Raw genomic sequence first — 17,552 nt, 5'->3', positions numbered from 1 at the left:
TTCATATATATACACATGACAAATAAAATATATTGTATCTTGTATCTTGTATTTTATACAGTTTATCCTGTTCCTCTACGTATATGGTGTTGTGCTGTAAATATCCCATCTGCATTGAGGATAGGTGCTTTCATGTGCACATGTGCATAGTGTAAATTATACATGTGTGTAGTCACAATGAAGGGCGTTCTGTTCTATTCAATTCTATTCTGTTCTATTCTATTCTAATTTATTCTATTTTATTCTATTTTATTCTATTCTATTCTGTTATACTCTACATTGGCCATACACTATTCTATTATTATGCTATCATAAACTGTTACAGATGCCTTAATTTCCTTCTGGATTAATGAATCTCTACTGCTGAAATTGCTGAAGAATCCAGTCGTGCTACAGTTCAAGTCTGTTACAAGTTCACGTAATATGTCAGACTGGATGAAGTTGAGGGTTTATTTTGTGCATTTTGCAAGTTTTATTGACTGCACATGCCAAAGAAGTGGAAGTGCCGTGTCTGGAGAGGGGCATGCTTTTGTTTTTAGAAATCAAACTATATAGTTAGGGAAAGATATGGATATTTTGGGAAATCTGTGAACTAATTTCTTACCAATAGATTTTTTTACCATGTGTTCTTACAGGTGTCTGGACACACCTCACAATTTATCCACGGCCAAATCCAATGGGAATTTCCGTGACACCCCGTCAAAGTTGGGGTGCACAGAAGGCCTATGTAAAAATTGGAACACGGCCGATTGGGGGGAAAGGATGCATAATGGGTCATAACTTCTGAAGTAAACTACATACAGAGACAAATGAACACATTTTTTCACACATTACTGACACAGTGAATTCAATTGAGAGGTATTTTTGGACATTTGACCACATTTTAACCCCGTTTTTGGTCAAAAACGACAAAAAATGGCCTTAAATGTGTAGAAATGTTATTTTTTTTTATCATATTTCCGAGTTGCATCCATTATCACCACTTGCTCTTCATTTCTCATTTACAGTATGACAATATACTGTATATAGTCTGGATTTGATTATTCTTTTGGTATTAAGCTGAAATAATAACCCAAAGTTTACCATTTTTAACCCTTTAATGTCCTAGACTGGAACCCGGAAAAAGGTTGCAGAAGGGGACATAACTTCTGAAGTAAACTACATACAGAGACAAATTAACACATTTGTCCATACAATAGTGACCCAGTGAATACAATTGAGTGGTTGTTTTGGACATTTGACCACATTTAAACTGCGCTTTGGGTCAAAAAACTGCAAAAATGGCTTTAAAAACATAGAAATTCAGTCATATTTTCATGTTTTATTGCGTCCGTTTTCACCACTTGCTCTTTATTTCTCAATTACAGTATGACAATATACAGAATAAGGTATGGATTTGATTATTTAATTGGTATTAAGCTGAAATAATACCCCAAAGTTTACATTTTTAACCCTTTAATGCCCTAGACTGGAGCCCGGAAAATGATGAAATTTGTCATAATGGCAAACCACATGCAAACACAAATGAGCATATTTTCCCATACAATACTGACCCAAGAAATGAAACTGAGTGTTTTTTTTTTTTAAATGATCAAACTGTCATAGACGTCAGTGTGGTGGAGGTGCAATTGGGTGGGCGGGTGCTGGTCACTGGTAGCAGATGGGGGTTGGTAAATTTCCTCAATGTTTTTTTTTTTTTCTGAGAGCTATGTATCTCTGAAGTATATATCTGTATACCGGTGCAATAGCTAGTGTGATCACCCTCTTTGGTAAATAAGCCATTTGAATAAAAATAAAAGAAAACCGCCTGAGTTTTGCTTAGACCACTTCTGGTGTTATTCCAGCTTCCTACAGTGGTTTGAATATACATATTAATTAAGATAAACATTTAACCTGATAGCTACACTAGCCTCGCGAGCCATCCTACGTACTTCCGCCAAAGGATTGGCTCCACTACTGTAGTCTGGCCGTGCTTCTCTGTGGAGTGCCTGGAGCAGTAGAATTTTGATCGCAACGCCCCCCCCAGAAAACAGCCAATAATCAAATACGACCCCCACGTGGGGACGAAAGGGGGAGGACGCTCTTGACAATGACGTACACATCTGCGCCAGAGCCATTGGTCTGCGCTATGTTGTTGTTGAGTAACTGCCAGCGATTGGGTGAGAGGTGTCCAATAATTTCAAACCATAACTGAGTGCAAACTTCCTGCTTCCTACAATCGCTTCAGAGCAAACAAATGCCAGACCATGAATACGAAATGAAATGGTAGTATTATGGGATGGTCAGGACCAGGCTATAGTTACACCATCCAGTTTGTCATTTTTATTCATGTTTCAAAATAAAATGATGTAATATGGCAATTCATGCCTTATCAAATCATACATAATTTCATCACTGCTAATAATAGCTTTGTTGGAGATTAAAAAACAATTAGCTGTATCTCTGGAGGTATACACTCTACGACCACTTAATTAGGTACACCTTGCTAGTGCTATGTTGGACCCCCTTTTGCTTACAGAACTGCTTTAACTGCCTTCAACGATACTCAGGTGGCATTCCAGCATAGTTCAAATGGTGCTAAAGCCTTTACGAAAATCGACCATGGTTTAACTATAGTAAAGTAACCATCTCTCTAAGTACTCTGAAACAACCATAGTATTACAATGGCTTGTGCATGTTTTTTTTGGGTAACCATGAAAACGGTGGTTCCTGACTAACCATGGATCATGGTTATTCATGGTTTCAATGTTTTTTTCAGCATGGTTTGTGTCTATGTTTTAACCATAGTCACAAACCATGCTCAATAAACCATGGTTAACTGTGGATTTCATGATCACCCCCCAAAAAACTTGTTCACATCTGTGGTGTAATGGTTAGGGAGTTGGATTGAAGTTCACTGAGTTGCAGGTTCAAATCCCATCCTTACCTCTCCCTACACCTTCATGACTGAAGTGTCCTTGAGCAAGGCACCTAAACCCACATTGCTCCAAGGACTGTCACCAATATGTGTGTTGGATAAAAAAGCAGCAGCTAAGTGTAATTGTCCAATCTTAATGAGCCTGTGTGAGTTATAGCCTCAGTTATTTCCTGTTCTTAGCTGACTGTAGAGGCATCTGGTGTGGTTTTCTGCAAATGTAGCACATCAGCACAAGGTTCGACATGCTGTGCATTCAGAGATGCTCTAATGTATGTGTTTCTGAAATATCTAAACCAAGCCCATCTCCCTTGGATTTAGTGGTGCTCAGCTGTATCTGGTTAGCCTGGCACCCACCAACAAAGTGCTCTGAGCTGTAGATGAATTCGGTGGAGTACAGAATAGGGTAAATGCTACTGGGGAATGTGGTTTCCTGTGGTGCACCAGCAGGGAAGCTGACAGGAGGGGACAAAAGGGTCAATTGTCCTTGGCCCAGGGAGAGATGGGGCCCAGAATTCGGTCTCCATTACATTGAATGTATTGAGTTGGGGGCCCTTTCTGATGGCTTTGTCCTGGGCACAGCCAAAGCAGTCAGCGGCCCTGAGCACCAGTGCTACGTACTGACCACACACTCTGATGTTAGGTCCCCCAGTCTGACAAACTGAGATGGTAGTCTGTGGTCAAGCCACAACCCCACCCCCAGCAGTTAATAGTCGTGTTTGCAATTCCGCAGATATTTGCATGATCACAATGAGGAGGTCTGCATGGTCTTAGAAAGGTGGGGTTGAATGCTTGGCAAAAAAGGTGGACAGAAATATCTAATGTGACTTCCCAAGACATAAACAGCTGCTTCATGAGGCAGTGAGTGAACTTCTTCACAAACATGTGGACTGGACACTCAATTCACGTCAACTAGATGACTGCCAATCAGGGCAGATTACTGACAAGTAGCAAAGCCAGCAACTTACATGCTGCATCGGCTAGCCTAAATGAACACAGTCCATGCTTCTCCACAGCTGTTTGGCTATATTATTTGAACAGCCGGCAACACAACACATTTTCGGCATGTTGCGTGTGAACAACACTAGTCTACAGGTCCTTATCTTTAGTTTATTAAACCCCAACACCACCAATAGGTATGAACGGCCATCCAGGTACTTTGCTCGTATATGTGCGTTACGCCCCTTTATGTGTGAAAACAAGCCGAATGTCTCATCAACTTACATGCTACATCGGCTTGTCTAAATGAACACAGTCTGCTTCAGCCACGGCTATTTGGCATTATTATCCGAACAGCGGCAACACAACACGTTTTCTGCATGTTGCGCGTGAAAAACGCTAGTCTACAGGTCCGTATCTTTCGTTTATTAAACCCCAACATCACCAATTGACTTGCATGGGTTGTTTTCCCCCACAAATGGGCGTAACACACATGGAAAACGTCACGCCGTTCATGAGTATTGACTTGCATTGGCTGTTTTCCTCCACAAAAGGGCGTAACGCACATGGAAAACGTCACACCGTTCATGAGTATTGGTGCCTACCGGTCACATGATGAGCCCTGTCACAGCAGATTGCTGTAAGGAATTAAAGGCACATGTCTCATTATGCTACAAATGCATTTCTTATGTAACATTTTCCATGCAGTGCAATAGTAGAGAAGTTAATTTAATTTAATTCAAAAATATTAAATCTGATGCATTTAATAGGTTGTGCTTACTTACAGAAAAGTAAAACTATTTCTAACGTATACCCATAGTATGGCATTTTTCATATAATTCAACTCCCTGGTGAAAGGTTAACATTCACAACACTGTGGATTGACAGCATGATTCTACAGTAGTTGAGATTGGTTTATTATTAGAAAATAGGCTCTCAATTGTAAAACCAATTGTCGGCCATGGTTTATAGGCTATACAAATTTCATATAATGAATTCCTCTATGTCTGTCAACATCAAGGACAATGTAATGTTATGAATGATAAAGTGATGCTTGGAAGGTTCTGTGGCCTGTTGTTAGTGGGTAGACAAAAAGTCACTTTTCAGAAAATCCCCCTCAGGGACAGGTTCTTGAGAGGATGTACAAACGTTAAATCCAACAGCTATGATGTCTAACTTGCTATCACACAAATATACTCCAGACACAAAAAGGTTACGAAAATATATATTCCTAGACAGTAAGAATTTGCCTGGCACTAACCCCATTTTTGGGCCCTTGGCACAGATGAACACAGATTTTCCATACAATGCTGACCCAAGAAATTACATGAAGTGGTTGTTACTTTTACTTTTGGCAACACTTGCACAGCATTTCTGGACAGAATTAGCAGTAAATGGGCTAAAATGTGTCCAAAAAATGATCACCCTTTCATTGTTTCCAATGTTATTGTGTGCTTTTTTCACCTCCTCTTAATTTATTATGTACAGAATCAATTTGGTTATTGTATTGGGTATTAATCTGAAACAGAATCTCACTTATGTGAATCTTTTGCATCAAACCTGAAAAGCCAAAATAGAGTCGGCCTATAGAATGGACTTACACTGATGAAATTCTCAATTTGAACGAATGAAAAGACGGTTGATTTTCAACACATTTTAGGCTGTTTTGTCCTGAAATTCAGTTTAAATGTGGTCAAATGTCACCCAATCACTCCATTTCATTTCTTGGGTCAGTATTGTTTTGAAAAATGTACTTATTTGTGTCTGCATGCCTTTTACCTCCAAACTTATCCCACATTCTGACAAATTTGATCATTTTCCGGGCTCCAGTCTAGGGCATTAAAGGGTTAAAAATGTAAACTTTGGGGTATTATTTCAGCTTAATACCAATTAAATAATCAAACCCTACCTTATACTGTATATTGCCATACTGTAATTGAGAAATAAAGAGCAAGTGGTGAAAACGGACACAATAAAACGTGAAAATATGACTGAATTTCTACGCTTTTAAAGCCATTTTTTCAGTTTTTTGACCAACAGCGCAGTTTAAATGTGGTCAAATGTCCAAAACAACCACTCAATTGTGTTCACTGGGTCACTATTGTATGGACAAATGTGTTAATTTGTCTCTGTATGTAGTTTACTTCAGAAGTTATGTCCCCTTCTGCAACCTTTTTCCGGGTTCCAGTCTAGGACATTAAAGGGTTAAAAATGGTGAACTTTGGGTTATTATTTCAGCTTAATACCAAAAGAATAATCAAACCCAGACTATATACAGTATATTGTCATACTGTAAATGAGAAATGAACAGCAAGTGGTGATAATGGATACAACTTGGAAATATGATAAAAAAAGAACATTTCTACACATTTAAGGCCATTTTTTTGCCGTTTTTGACCAAAAACGGGGTTAAAATGTGGTCAAATGTCCAAAAATATCCCTCAATTGAATTCAATGGGTCGGTAATGTATGGAAAAATGTGTTCATCTGTCTCTGTATGTTGTTTACTTCAGAAGTTATGACCCATTATGCATCCTTTCCCCCCAATCGGCCGTGTTCCAATTTTTACATAGGCCTTCTGTGCACCCCAACTTTGACGGGGTGTCACGGAAATTCCCATTGGATTTGGCCGTGGATAAATTGTGAGGTGTGTCCAGACACCTGTAAGAACACATCGTAAAAAAATCTATTGGTAAGAAATTATTTCACAGATTTCCCAAAATATCCATATCTTTCCCTAACTATATAGAGTATTTGGAGTGCTTTTCATCTGACGCAGTGTTTTCATTAGTGTGCAGGACTGTTGTGCAATAGGCAATGAGTGACGTTTGTTAGAGTTGAGTTCTGTGGCCTGGCAGCAATTACAATCAGAAGAGTAACCAAAGATTAAAATTAATTATCTCATTTGCATAATTTGTTTAGAGGTTTTTGTTTATAGGTATACATGACCAGTTAATGGAGCTTACGTCTCTCTCTCTGCCCATGTGTGTTTCTGTCCGTGTGTGTGTGTGTGTGTGTGTGTGTGTGTGTGTGTGTGTGTGTGTGTGTGTGTGTGTGTGTGTGTGTGTGTGTGTGTGTGTGTGTGTGTGTGTGTGTGTGTGTGTGTGTGTGTGTGTGTGTGTGTGTGTGTGTGTGTGTGTGTGTGTGTGTATGCCCCTGTGTGTGTGTGTGTGTGTGTGTGTGCATGTGTGCGTGTGTGTGTGCGCGCGCGCGTGTGTGTGTATGCATACATGTGTGTATGTATGTATGTGTGTGGTGCCTCAGTGCTCCAGCACGTGTGAGGGTGGGTTCCAGCGGCGGGTGGTGGTGTGCCAGGACGCGGAGGGGCGCAGCACCAACTACTGTGACGAGCGGGTGAAGCCGGACGAGGCCAAGAGGTGCGACTCAGGACCCTGCCCGCTCTGGAACTACGGCATCTGGGGCGAGGTAAGACCATGACATGGGGACATAACTATTCACCATCACTTCTGAGGTGAATTTCTCAAAACCAAAGTTGCTTACTACATTAGCTACTTTGTTGTTTTCAATGCATTTTCCCATTGGCAACTACCGAAGTTGCTAACAGGCTAACAGCTTCTCTTTTGAGAAACTCAACCCTGGCCAATAAGCCGCAGCCAAATATGCCGCCCTCCTACTGTATGCAACTTCAGAAGAGAGAAATAATTGTACATACATATAGGCCGCACCTCAGTGAAAGCTGTATGTGTCCACATTGTATCACGAGATAATTTCATTACGTTAGCGTCGGACTGGGGACCCCTTGGGGGTCCGAGAGGGGGTGCTATGGGGGCCGCAGAAGGTTGACAGGAAAAGTATAGCAAAGCATAATCAGTAATTGAATGAAGCGAATAATGAATGTACACCAAAATAAGCCAAAGATAAGCTAAACAATATCCCCATTGGTTAAGAAAAGCATTATAATAATGATATATGAACATTACTATTATTGTTATTGTTGTATATACATGGGCACCGAAGGAGGTGCGACAGGCAGCAATGCCCAGCAGGTATTAACAGCTACCTGTACAATCCTCAGTGGGGCACTGATTCATAGACATACACTATGGTTGTGAAAGGGGGTGCACAGAAAAATAATGTGGCACAATCCATGTAAGGGGGGGGCCTTGTTTGGGATATACCGGTATATGAGAGCCAAGTCATGGTTAAGTTTGGGAACTCCTGCCCTAAGTAATACCTCCAGGGACTAATGCTCTGATAGCCCTTCAGCAAGTATGAGCACTCATTTGGCCTTCCAGACTGAAGGTGCTGGTCTTTGGGAATGTGTAGCACTAGACTGTACTGAATCCAGGTTGTCCATCACTGAAATGCCCTGAGTATGGTGTCGTTCCGCTTCACTGAACCGTGGGTGGTTCCAGGCAATATCAATGTGTGCACCGTGTGATGTGGTGTGCCGTGTCACAATGACGACGGGACAACCCCAATTCAACGAACTTGCAGACACCAGGCGACTTTGGTTTTACTACACTATTAGGGCCACATCATCTTCAGAGCCCCACTCTTGTGCCCAGAGCTCCCCACACTTGGCCTGCCTTGTTTGAGATACAGTTCAATTGGGTTATATATGCCACTGCCAAGTGTTTCCTGATGCTGCTTGTCTGAAACAGCCTATAAAAGTCAACCAAGACTGTAAGCGCTAATGCCTTTGAATGGAAAATAAGTAATTGAACGCGAAAGGGTTTTTTATGTGGGTTGTTTTTGAAAGTGTTTGACACTTCTAGCATTAAAAATGACACAAAGAATGTTTTGATGCAATGTGTGACGCAAATGGCTGTCTTCTACATTTCTCAGACATATTGTCTCATATTTTCCTCCTCTCATTCTGTCAAGTCCATGTCAGTCATTGACTATATAGGAATGTTCTCCATATGTCTGTGCGTGTCTTTCTGGCGTTCTGTTTCGTCCCAGTCAATTCTCCATTCTTTCTCTTTCCATCATCTTGCACACTTCCCCTAATACCGGAGACTCTGGTATATGCTTGCTTTATTGGATTTTTTTTGTCTTTTTATCTTGGCATGTCTTTTATAGGTATCTTCCTGCTCTGTCTTATATCCATCAGCATCATTAATTTCCTTCTTCTGCAATATAACAGTCTGGGGTGTATCTCCCGGTAATAATGTTTCCTAACCTTATGTGCAACGTATACGATAGATTCTAACGAACGTTTTTAGATTTTCTACGCTTGTGTCCCAAACATCATTGTATGTGAACGCACATTCACAACATCTAAGATCGTTCTTAAAGTTGCTCTTAAGGGCTGCTGTTCACATTTGTGGTGCTGAAGTACTGATGTTTGCCCTTGGAATGAAGCGTGTCGTCATTATCCCCGAAACCACTTACAAAATGCAATGCATGTTATAATGTCAGGAGTTGCATTTTATGAGGGTGGTACTACACAGTATTGTAGCAGTTTGAAACTATTGACAATGGTTATTGTTGGTGGATTAAATTGAACGCACGCAAACAATGAAATTTGCCAGACAGGTACACCGGAGCAAACAAGCAAACTGCCTGACAACTGACAACAGGGTGCACAAAGCGTGTGAAGTGGTGTGTTCAAAATTAAGAAGACATCTAGATCAAACAAGTAGGCCTATTTAGTTGGAGTTCCAAATTGGGGTGCACAAAGTTACAATCTTTGGTGCGAGTTCAAGGCTTTGACAACTGTCGGGAGAATTTTGCATGTCAGCCTGCTGTTTTTAAAAAACAATGCCAGTCAAAATCTCAACAAATCCTCTCGCTGCCTTTTTCTTACCGCCTACCCTTAGCCTACCCTTAGCCTCTTCTCTCTTTCTTTCCTTGATTACTTGAAGAGGAAAGAAGGTGCATCAACTCTGTGACAGTTTCTTTTCTTTTATCTGTTTTTTGAATGAGGTTTTGGCATGTGGCCTTCCAACATCAACACTTCTGGTCACCAGAGCCTCTTTATTTGTTTTGTGTGTAGATGCCCCGAAAAAGTTCCCGTTCGTGAAGTACACACACACAAATTACGATTGATCACAGTTTACTTAGGCCCAATAGCAAAAGCCTATCAAACACAGCTAAAAAAAATCCAATTGCTTTGCTGTGTCAACTGTAATGCCATGATATTTACAATTGCGTCTTAAAACAGCAACTTCAAGCGCAGGTTTCCTCTTTTCCCTTCATATCCTGTGGGTGTCTCCATTGTGCCATGCCCTTAAGATACAGCTACTCAGCGCGTTAAGACTACTCCACACCCTTCTTAGGACTTACGTGCGATCCTATGATGATTCTTAGCTAAGATGGTTTTGGGAGGCGGTCAGTAAACTCTGCGATGGTGTTACGTGTGAACATGAGTAGTACTTAGCTTTCCTTTTGGGAAACCAGGCCCTGGTCTGTCCAATTATAGTTGCTGACGGCTATATTTGATACATTCATACATTGACTATGCCTTTTGCCCTCTCCTTTCATCTCTCAATGCCTCCCTCTCTCTCACTCTCTCTCTCTCTCTCTCTCTCTCTCTCTCTCTCTCTCTCTCTCTCTCTCTCTCTGTCTCTCTCTCTCTCTCTCTCTCTCTCTCTCTCTCTCTCTCTCTCTCTCTCTCCCCCCCCTCTCTCTCTCCCTATCTCTTTCTCTCCCTCCCTCTCTCTTTCTCTCAATCTCAATATCTTAAATAGCTAGGCTATATTAGATTTTGTTCATGTTTATCTTAAGTAATTCTGAATTCTGACACTCCCTGTTGTTTCCTGTACTTGCCTCTCTCCCTGCCAGCCATTTTAAGTCTCAGAAGTTGTTCCTTACTGACTCCTGCTATTCTGTCCCTCTCAGTGCACGCAGACGTGCGGAGGCGGCACGCGTACGCGCCTGGTGGTGTGCCAGCGGCCTAGCGGGCAGCGGTTGAACGACCACAACTGCGACGTGCTGGACAAGCCGCCCGACGTGGAGCCCTGCAACCTGCACCCCTGTCCCGGCAGCGCTTCCTGGCACAGGCGACCGTGGAAGCCGGTACGATAGTATTCCTTTTCCTTCCGCTCACCCACTCCCCCATCAACCCCCAGCAAGCATCCTATCCCATTCCATCCTCAGTACCAAATCGTACGGCCTTCCACTTCCTTTGGCTGTGGACGCCGGTATGATAGTAGTGTTCCTTTGCCTTTCCTCATCCCACCGAGCCATTCCCATTCCTTCCCCAGTACAGACCCACTGCTCCCAGCCACTTAGCAAGTCGTACCCCCTCCACTGTGGAAGCTGGTACGATACTCCTCCCAGCCATTACCAAATCATGCCCCCCTTCTACTCCCCCTCACTGTGGTGCTTTCCATGGCACAAGTACATATCGATGGTGCTTAATTACAGGGAGTATACTTCTGACCCATTCGTTGAGTGTGTGTGTGTTGTGTGTGAAGGTATGTGTGTGCGTGTGTGTTTTTGTGTGTGTGTGTGTGTGTGTGCGTGTGTGCGTGTTTTTGTGCGCAAATGCATCTGTGTGTGTGTGCGTGCGTGCGTGCGACGCGCGCACACGCGCGCGTGTGTGTGCATGTGCATGCATAGCCCTCCTGTGCTTGCAGACTGCTCTCTGTGCCGTATGCCCACCCAAGTGGCTCTGACACTGACATGGTGTTAATTAGAGGAGAAACAGCACAAAAAACTCCAAAGTGCTGCTCTCCTCCAGGATTCATTAGAACCACATGCGAGCAATCTGCAGCTATGGGCTCCAAATGAAAAACTATAAATTTGCAGGACATTTCTGTCCGACCACATATTTCTGTTGGACAGATGGGAAATCCAAACGATATTTATCTTCATTTTGTGAAGCGTGAAGTAAACGTCTGTTGTGATAGGTGCCCCCATCTTCCCTGTAATCTGAGTACACAAGTGTATATTTGTGTATAAGAGTTTTTAATATTATTATCTCTGAAACAGCAACAAATGACTGTTCTTGTATATTATTATGTGTATCTTTTGTACAGTTTGATCATTGTTTATGTAGTCCGAAGTTGTATTTTTTATTTTTTTATTTTTTAAGTTGAACAGTCTTATATGTCATGAGCTTACTATTTAATTTTTACTGTTTATTCTTTTTTTAACCTTTTTTAAAAAAAAAACTGGTGCTCTTGGTACAGTAAGACCTCTGGTTCATCAACTGAAGCCATAGTAGTTCATTGCCATGTAAGACACTAGCGCATGAGCAGTGTTTTGGTTTATCATTGTTATGCTCCCATTAGAAGCTCCAATGGAAAACTCTAGATAGACAGATGGCACATACGGTAAATCCAGGGACAAGCATGGAGGAATGTCCTCTTCAACCACAACGGCATTCCCATATTACAGCATATAACACAACATGGATCTCATCCACTCATCAGCACTCTCTGATGAAATGAATTCTATTTATTTATCAACCACAAAGCTTTTTTTTTACAAAGCATTTTATTACATAACGTTAATTACGTAACGTTATTTACGATAGAAATAGGAAATTAACGTTTTTGGTTTTCTGCCAACGTCGGACAGGGCCTAATTCATGGTTTGTACTGTTTGCGGTGCATGTCGACACGCAAAGTATAGCTTGTTGCTGGGGTGAGAACATGTGCTCCCAGAGGCACTTTTACCATTTTTTCGCCATTAGTTAATCATTTCATTGTGGAAGATCTGCTCCTCGGTAGAATGACAGCCCTCGTCGGGGAATTATGTAGACTGTTTTCAGCATGACTCCAGTCCATAGCAACCGCCAAGCCCCCATTCTCCGCCGCCATCTTGGCGGGGTCAGATCAACTTCAGATGCTTTGATTAAGCTATTAGCTACACCCTAATTCGAAATACGCCACTGTGACGTTTGTTTAATGCACATATTTATTTTTTTTACTGGGCAACATTTTGAAGTGACATTCAGTATTTTATTACCTTGATTGAGACTTGAGAGTATTTTCATCGTTCTGTTTTGAAGGATGTGTGTTTCAATCATCAGCAGTCAGTGAACATGATAATTTCTCGGGAACCCATACAGCAGTATGTGAAAGGGCCAGCCACTCGTACATGAACTAAACGTAGTCTTAGACTGAAGGGTTTTTTTTCCAGAGGAGTCTTTCATGAAACTGGCTTTGAATTTTGTGTCAGGCAGTCAGTCAAATTCGCAGCGTCAGCTGTTTACTCCAGTTCCTGAAATAATGTAGCTTTGGTGCAATGGCTCAAACTATGAACGAAATGAACTGGTGCTGGCGCATACACTCTCAGTTCACTCAGTCCGTACTATACATGCACATTCTGTCAAAGACACACAGACACAGACACGCACACACACAGACACGCGCGCGCACACACACACACACACACACACACACACACACACACACACACACACACACACACACACACACACACACACACACACACACACACACACACACACACACACACACACACACACACACAGAGTCAGTCAGATGCTTGTTGAAACACAAAATACCTCTATTTTTCATTGTGGTCATTTGTTGCTGTTTCGCATTAAATATAAATAATGTTTTTTTTTCTTGGGCCAGTTTTTTCTATGTTTCTGAAGGATTTATTTCAAAATGAGACTTATTTATTTGTTTACAGTACAGTAGGTGATTCACAACTTAAAAATGTTCATTTTTGCTTATGGGTGGGTTTGTAGGCAATGTCCTGGTCATGCAGCATTATCCTAATACCATCGACAACTCTCTTTTCAATTCTTTCTCCTTTCCTCCTTTCCATCAACATTAAGTCCTTGGGATTCCCCAACTCCCACTGTCTCTTTCTTTACTTCCAAGTCCTTCTCATCATGGCACCTCTCTGATGCATATGACCTTCCTCTGCCACAGCTCTGTCTCATAGCTATGACGTCCAAAGGACTTTTATTCTGTCAGTTGTTGTCTGTGTTACACCGGTCCTGTGTTACACTGGTTTACTGTGCTTATTTTCATGCACATGCAAAAGAACAAGCATAAAACATGTTCAATAGCCATTTTCCACTGTTTATTAAAGATACATAAAGGTTGTGTAATTTTTGTGTTGTCTTTACACACTGTGTTTGTCCTATGTCTCTATGTATAGTTGTTTACAGAGACTATACAGTTCTAAGAGTGGTGTGTTATATATCTTTTCTTTATTTAAGTATCAGATATTCATATGTGATAGATTAAGACATTAGACCCTGCACACAGACATAATAATACCACATTTCTCCAGTTAATATGAAGCTTTTAAATCGACTAGAATGTTCGCCAGAAGGGTCAACCTAGAGTCACAAAATGAACAAAAACATGACAAAAACAATTTCTGAGGCAATAAAATCCTGAAACTATGTAATATTGTGTGGCAGTACTCAACACTTCACTATCAGATCCCTGAAACGGCTCATGGCTGAACTTATTTTGTAACAGATAAACAATCTAAATTAAAACCATACTAAACATCACACAGCTCCATTGAGGGCATGTGTGCTGATCCGTACCTGTCAGTCAAAGTGAAGTAATTACCAGACCTATGCAGTAATTGAAACCAAGCTTGTTCCATTTAGCCAATAAAGATAGAGAGGGCTTTTTTGGAGAGAAGGGGAGAAATTGCAAATAGATGAAAGCCATTTTCAAAATATTGTTGCCTAGCTGTATTATGTTTGTGATTAACTCCTTCAAGCTGTTTTACGTTATCTTTGTGATAATGTCAAGACTACTTTATGAACCACGAATATGTGCTGAAATTATGGCCGAATTGATTGCATTTAAGTGTCAGCCACAAAGCCAAAGTGCACTCATGCATGGGTGCTTATTGTAACCATTGTTGTTAGGGTTATATTAGGCACAGACTTACTTTTATGATGTTATTATTCTGTTCATTATTTTATTTCATGAACTCCCCCTAGAGAAATTATGCCTTCTCCAAATCAAATGCTGGCGTGAGCATCTGGTCACAATTTCAGGAACATGGGTCTCTGTAATGCACTTGGCAGGAAACGTAAAAAGTGTTGCTTTTACAACAGTAATTGCCATTAATCAGTGTTGGCATGGCTGTTGCACACGAGTAGGACTAGAATGGAAAGCCCAACAAAAAAAAGCCTGTGTTGTTTACAGAAATAAAATTCCCAAGTTACCTGCGAGAGAATACTGTGTTTGAACCAGAGGGCGTAATGTTGTTTTAGATGGGCATTGCAAAAAATCAATCCTACAGTTCCTCATGACAACTCAAGTTTAATAGTAGTACATGTAGGCCTACATTATAATAGTATACTGTACATGTACAGGTGTAAAGAGATAGTTTTATTATAGTTTATTATCACAATAAGAGCGATGCAAAAGTATGAGAAACAGTAATTAAAACAAACAAAATATACCGGTACAACAAAGGCCAGTAGCTAAATAATTCAATACATACAAATATACATGTATGTTGAAATTAGAAACTAAAGAAATTATTCACATGTATCAAAATGTGTATCAGCTTTAAATGTAGCCTACATTACACCACATATGCACCGTATACAGCGTTGTTGTAATACTCTTCGGCCTTCTTGTCAGACCCTTCGATCTTCAATCTGGATCATTGTAGCTCATATAACACAACTCTGTGAAGGGTTGTGTATCAACATGTCCAACTATGGTATGCCCTGTAAAAGGCATCTAGTTTATTAAAGGCTTAGGATCTGTCTGGAAAGGAAGGAAACTGACTTTTTGTAGATTTTTATTTGCACAACATTACTGAGATGTTTCTCATAGCTGCAAAAGTAAATTGACCTTTCAACCCAATGAATGTGTGGGCACAGTTATGCAAGACCCGGCTTCACACTGGGGTGGGCCCCTGAAGCACGTAGACTACACATGGACACATTCTGCTTCAGTGTACATTTTAGATCATGTGGCATTTGTACCGTATGTGAGCTCAGAACAAAGAACTAGATAACAAAAATGCACAAGGGCAAAAAAGAAACAATAACCCTTTCTTATTCTACGTAATTGTAATCAGACAAAGTCCTTTGTAGAGGGTGCACATAGTTCCCATGTTGGCACGGACAGATAACTATGCCATAACATTTTATACAAGCTTTCATCATCTGGCTTTTAAAAGACTTACCTTTGGCAATCATGCCTCATTGTTGCAGCAGGGTCTCGCCATTTTCAGTGCGTTTAAAGACAGGCAACAACCAAAGAGAGAACAAAGATATTTTTTTTTATCAGTTTTGTACTCACTTCAGCCAAATATTTTTTTCACTTTTTGTGGAGCTGCCCATTTAGGGAAAAAACAATCAGTTCATCTCTAAATCCCCAAATCACCCCCAGTTTCCTTTTTTAGGAAGTAGTCGTTGTAAAAGGTCATAGATTGTCTGAATGAGCCCTTTAACCTGATGCCTGGGTTAAAATGAAAGCCACATGCCATGTGTGTAGTCCTTGGGGACCAGGGGCCCTCCCCATGGCCTCCACATGGAAGACCTGTCACTGCCGGGTCAGGCACCCCCCCCTGACTTCACTGAGTGTGATTGTGTGTTCTCATGGATGCAGTCCAATGTGCCATGTTGAGAGAGGCAGCCAGTCAGAGGCAGATGAGGCAGCAACCAGGGTTCCCCTTGGGGGAAGGGGGTAGCTGAGGTGGTGAACTCATCAGAGATGGAGGTTGATACTGAGTTTGCTGTTAGTGCCATAGTAAATTATAGCAAATGCAAGTCCAAATGCAAGTCAGGAGAGAGTAGTTTGGGGTGCCCTGTTTCCCACATTTTGCAGATGTGAGGCAGTACATGGATATTTCAAGCAAAACAAAACTGTAACAAAGTCAATGAGGGCTTTATTACAAGGGCCAAACAATAAAAAATCCAACATGGACAAAAGTCATATTTGGAACAGAGGATCGACCTTGTTTTTATCCCCCTTATTTTTCAATTTCCTGTCTGTTTCAAATCAAATAAATGTGTTTGTGACCACAAAACATATTCCCAAAACATTGCAGTCCATTGTGTCTTACCCTCTGCCAACTGTCATGCATTGTGAACATTTTTAAACAGCAATTAAATGTCTTAATTAAAATATGCAATGCTTCACTTAAACAAACAATAACTGCCAAAAGGTTGCGTCAACGTTGAACAATGACCATCCTAAAATTCTTAGATCTTGAGGTGAATTGAAACAAAACAATATATTAGCTTTTGTATTGTTAAAATGTGTGTTGACTTTAGTGCTACTACTAAATCATTGTTCTTGTATAACTCTTCATAGATTTCTTTCCAAAGATGAAATCACATTAGTCATTTTTAATTGAAAGTGTTGTAAATCCACAAAACATAGCAAGGCAAAGAAAAATGCACGTATCTGAAGCAATTTTTTAAAACTTTCAGTCTGGTATGACACTGAATCCTAGAGTTCCGTAAGGCCTGGAAATCCATCTGGTCAGGAATATAACAAGATCAAATGAAAGGAGATGACGTAAACAATCTGGAAGCGTTTAAGCTGGGCTTTCCCTTGTTTGTCACGTGATCAGGAACAGGACCCATGGAAGCTAACCAGAAAGTCTTGCTGCATTGCCTCAAACCTGCATCCCGAAACTCTGCTAGATCTTTTAAGCCTAGAAGTGAATCCTCTCTTTGACACGATTCTGACTTTTATCAAGTAGCATATCTGTACTCATTGATTAGTGACAAGCTCTTTGATGGCTACAGATGAACAATGATAAGAGCATGTGTTTTATATTCAGGTTGAGGCAGTCACTGCCGCGGAGG

At 40.9% G+C, this 17,552-nt stretch overlaps 1 protein-coding gene across 1 annotated transcript in view; it reads left to right on the top strand.

The window, feature by feature from the left end:
* LOC134447591 (A disintegrin and metalloproteinase with thrombospondin motifs 20) overlaps positions 1-17,552 on the top strand; it is a 158,820-nt gene that overhangs the window by 107,548 nt on the left and 33,720 nt on the right. The window contains exons 27-28 of the mRNA XM_063197114.1: positions 7,118-7,279; positions 10,661-10,837. Of these exons, the coding sequence (XP_063053184.1) occupies positions 7,118-7,279; positions 10,661-10,837 (339 nt within the window). The remainder of the gene's footprint in view (positions 1-7,117; positions 7,280-10,660; positions 10,838-17,552) is intronic.

Source organism: Engraulis encrasicolus, chromosome 4 (genome assembly GCF_034702125.1).
Source record: "Engraulis encrasicolus isolate BLACKSEA-1 chromosome 4, IST_EnEncr_1.0, whole genome shotgun sequence".
Lineage (NCBI taxonomy): Eukaryota > Metazoa > Chordata > Actinopteri > Clupeiformes > Engraulidae > Engraulis > Engraulis encrasicolus.
This window is presented reverse-complemented; position numbering and strand designations above follow the sequence as displayed.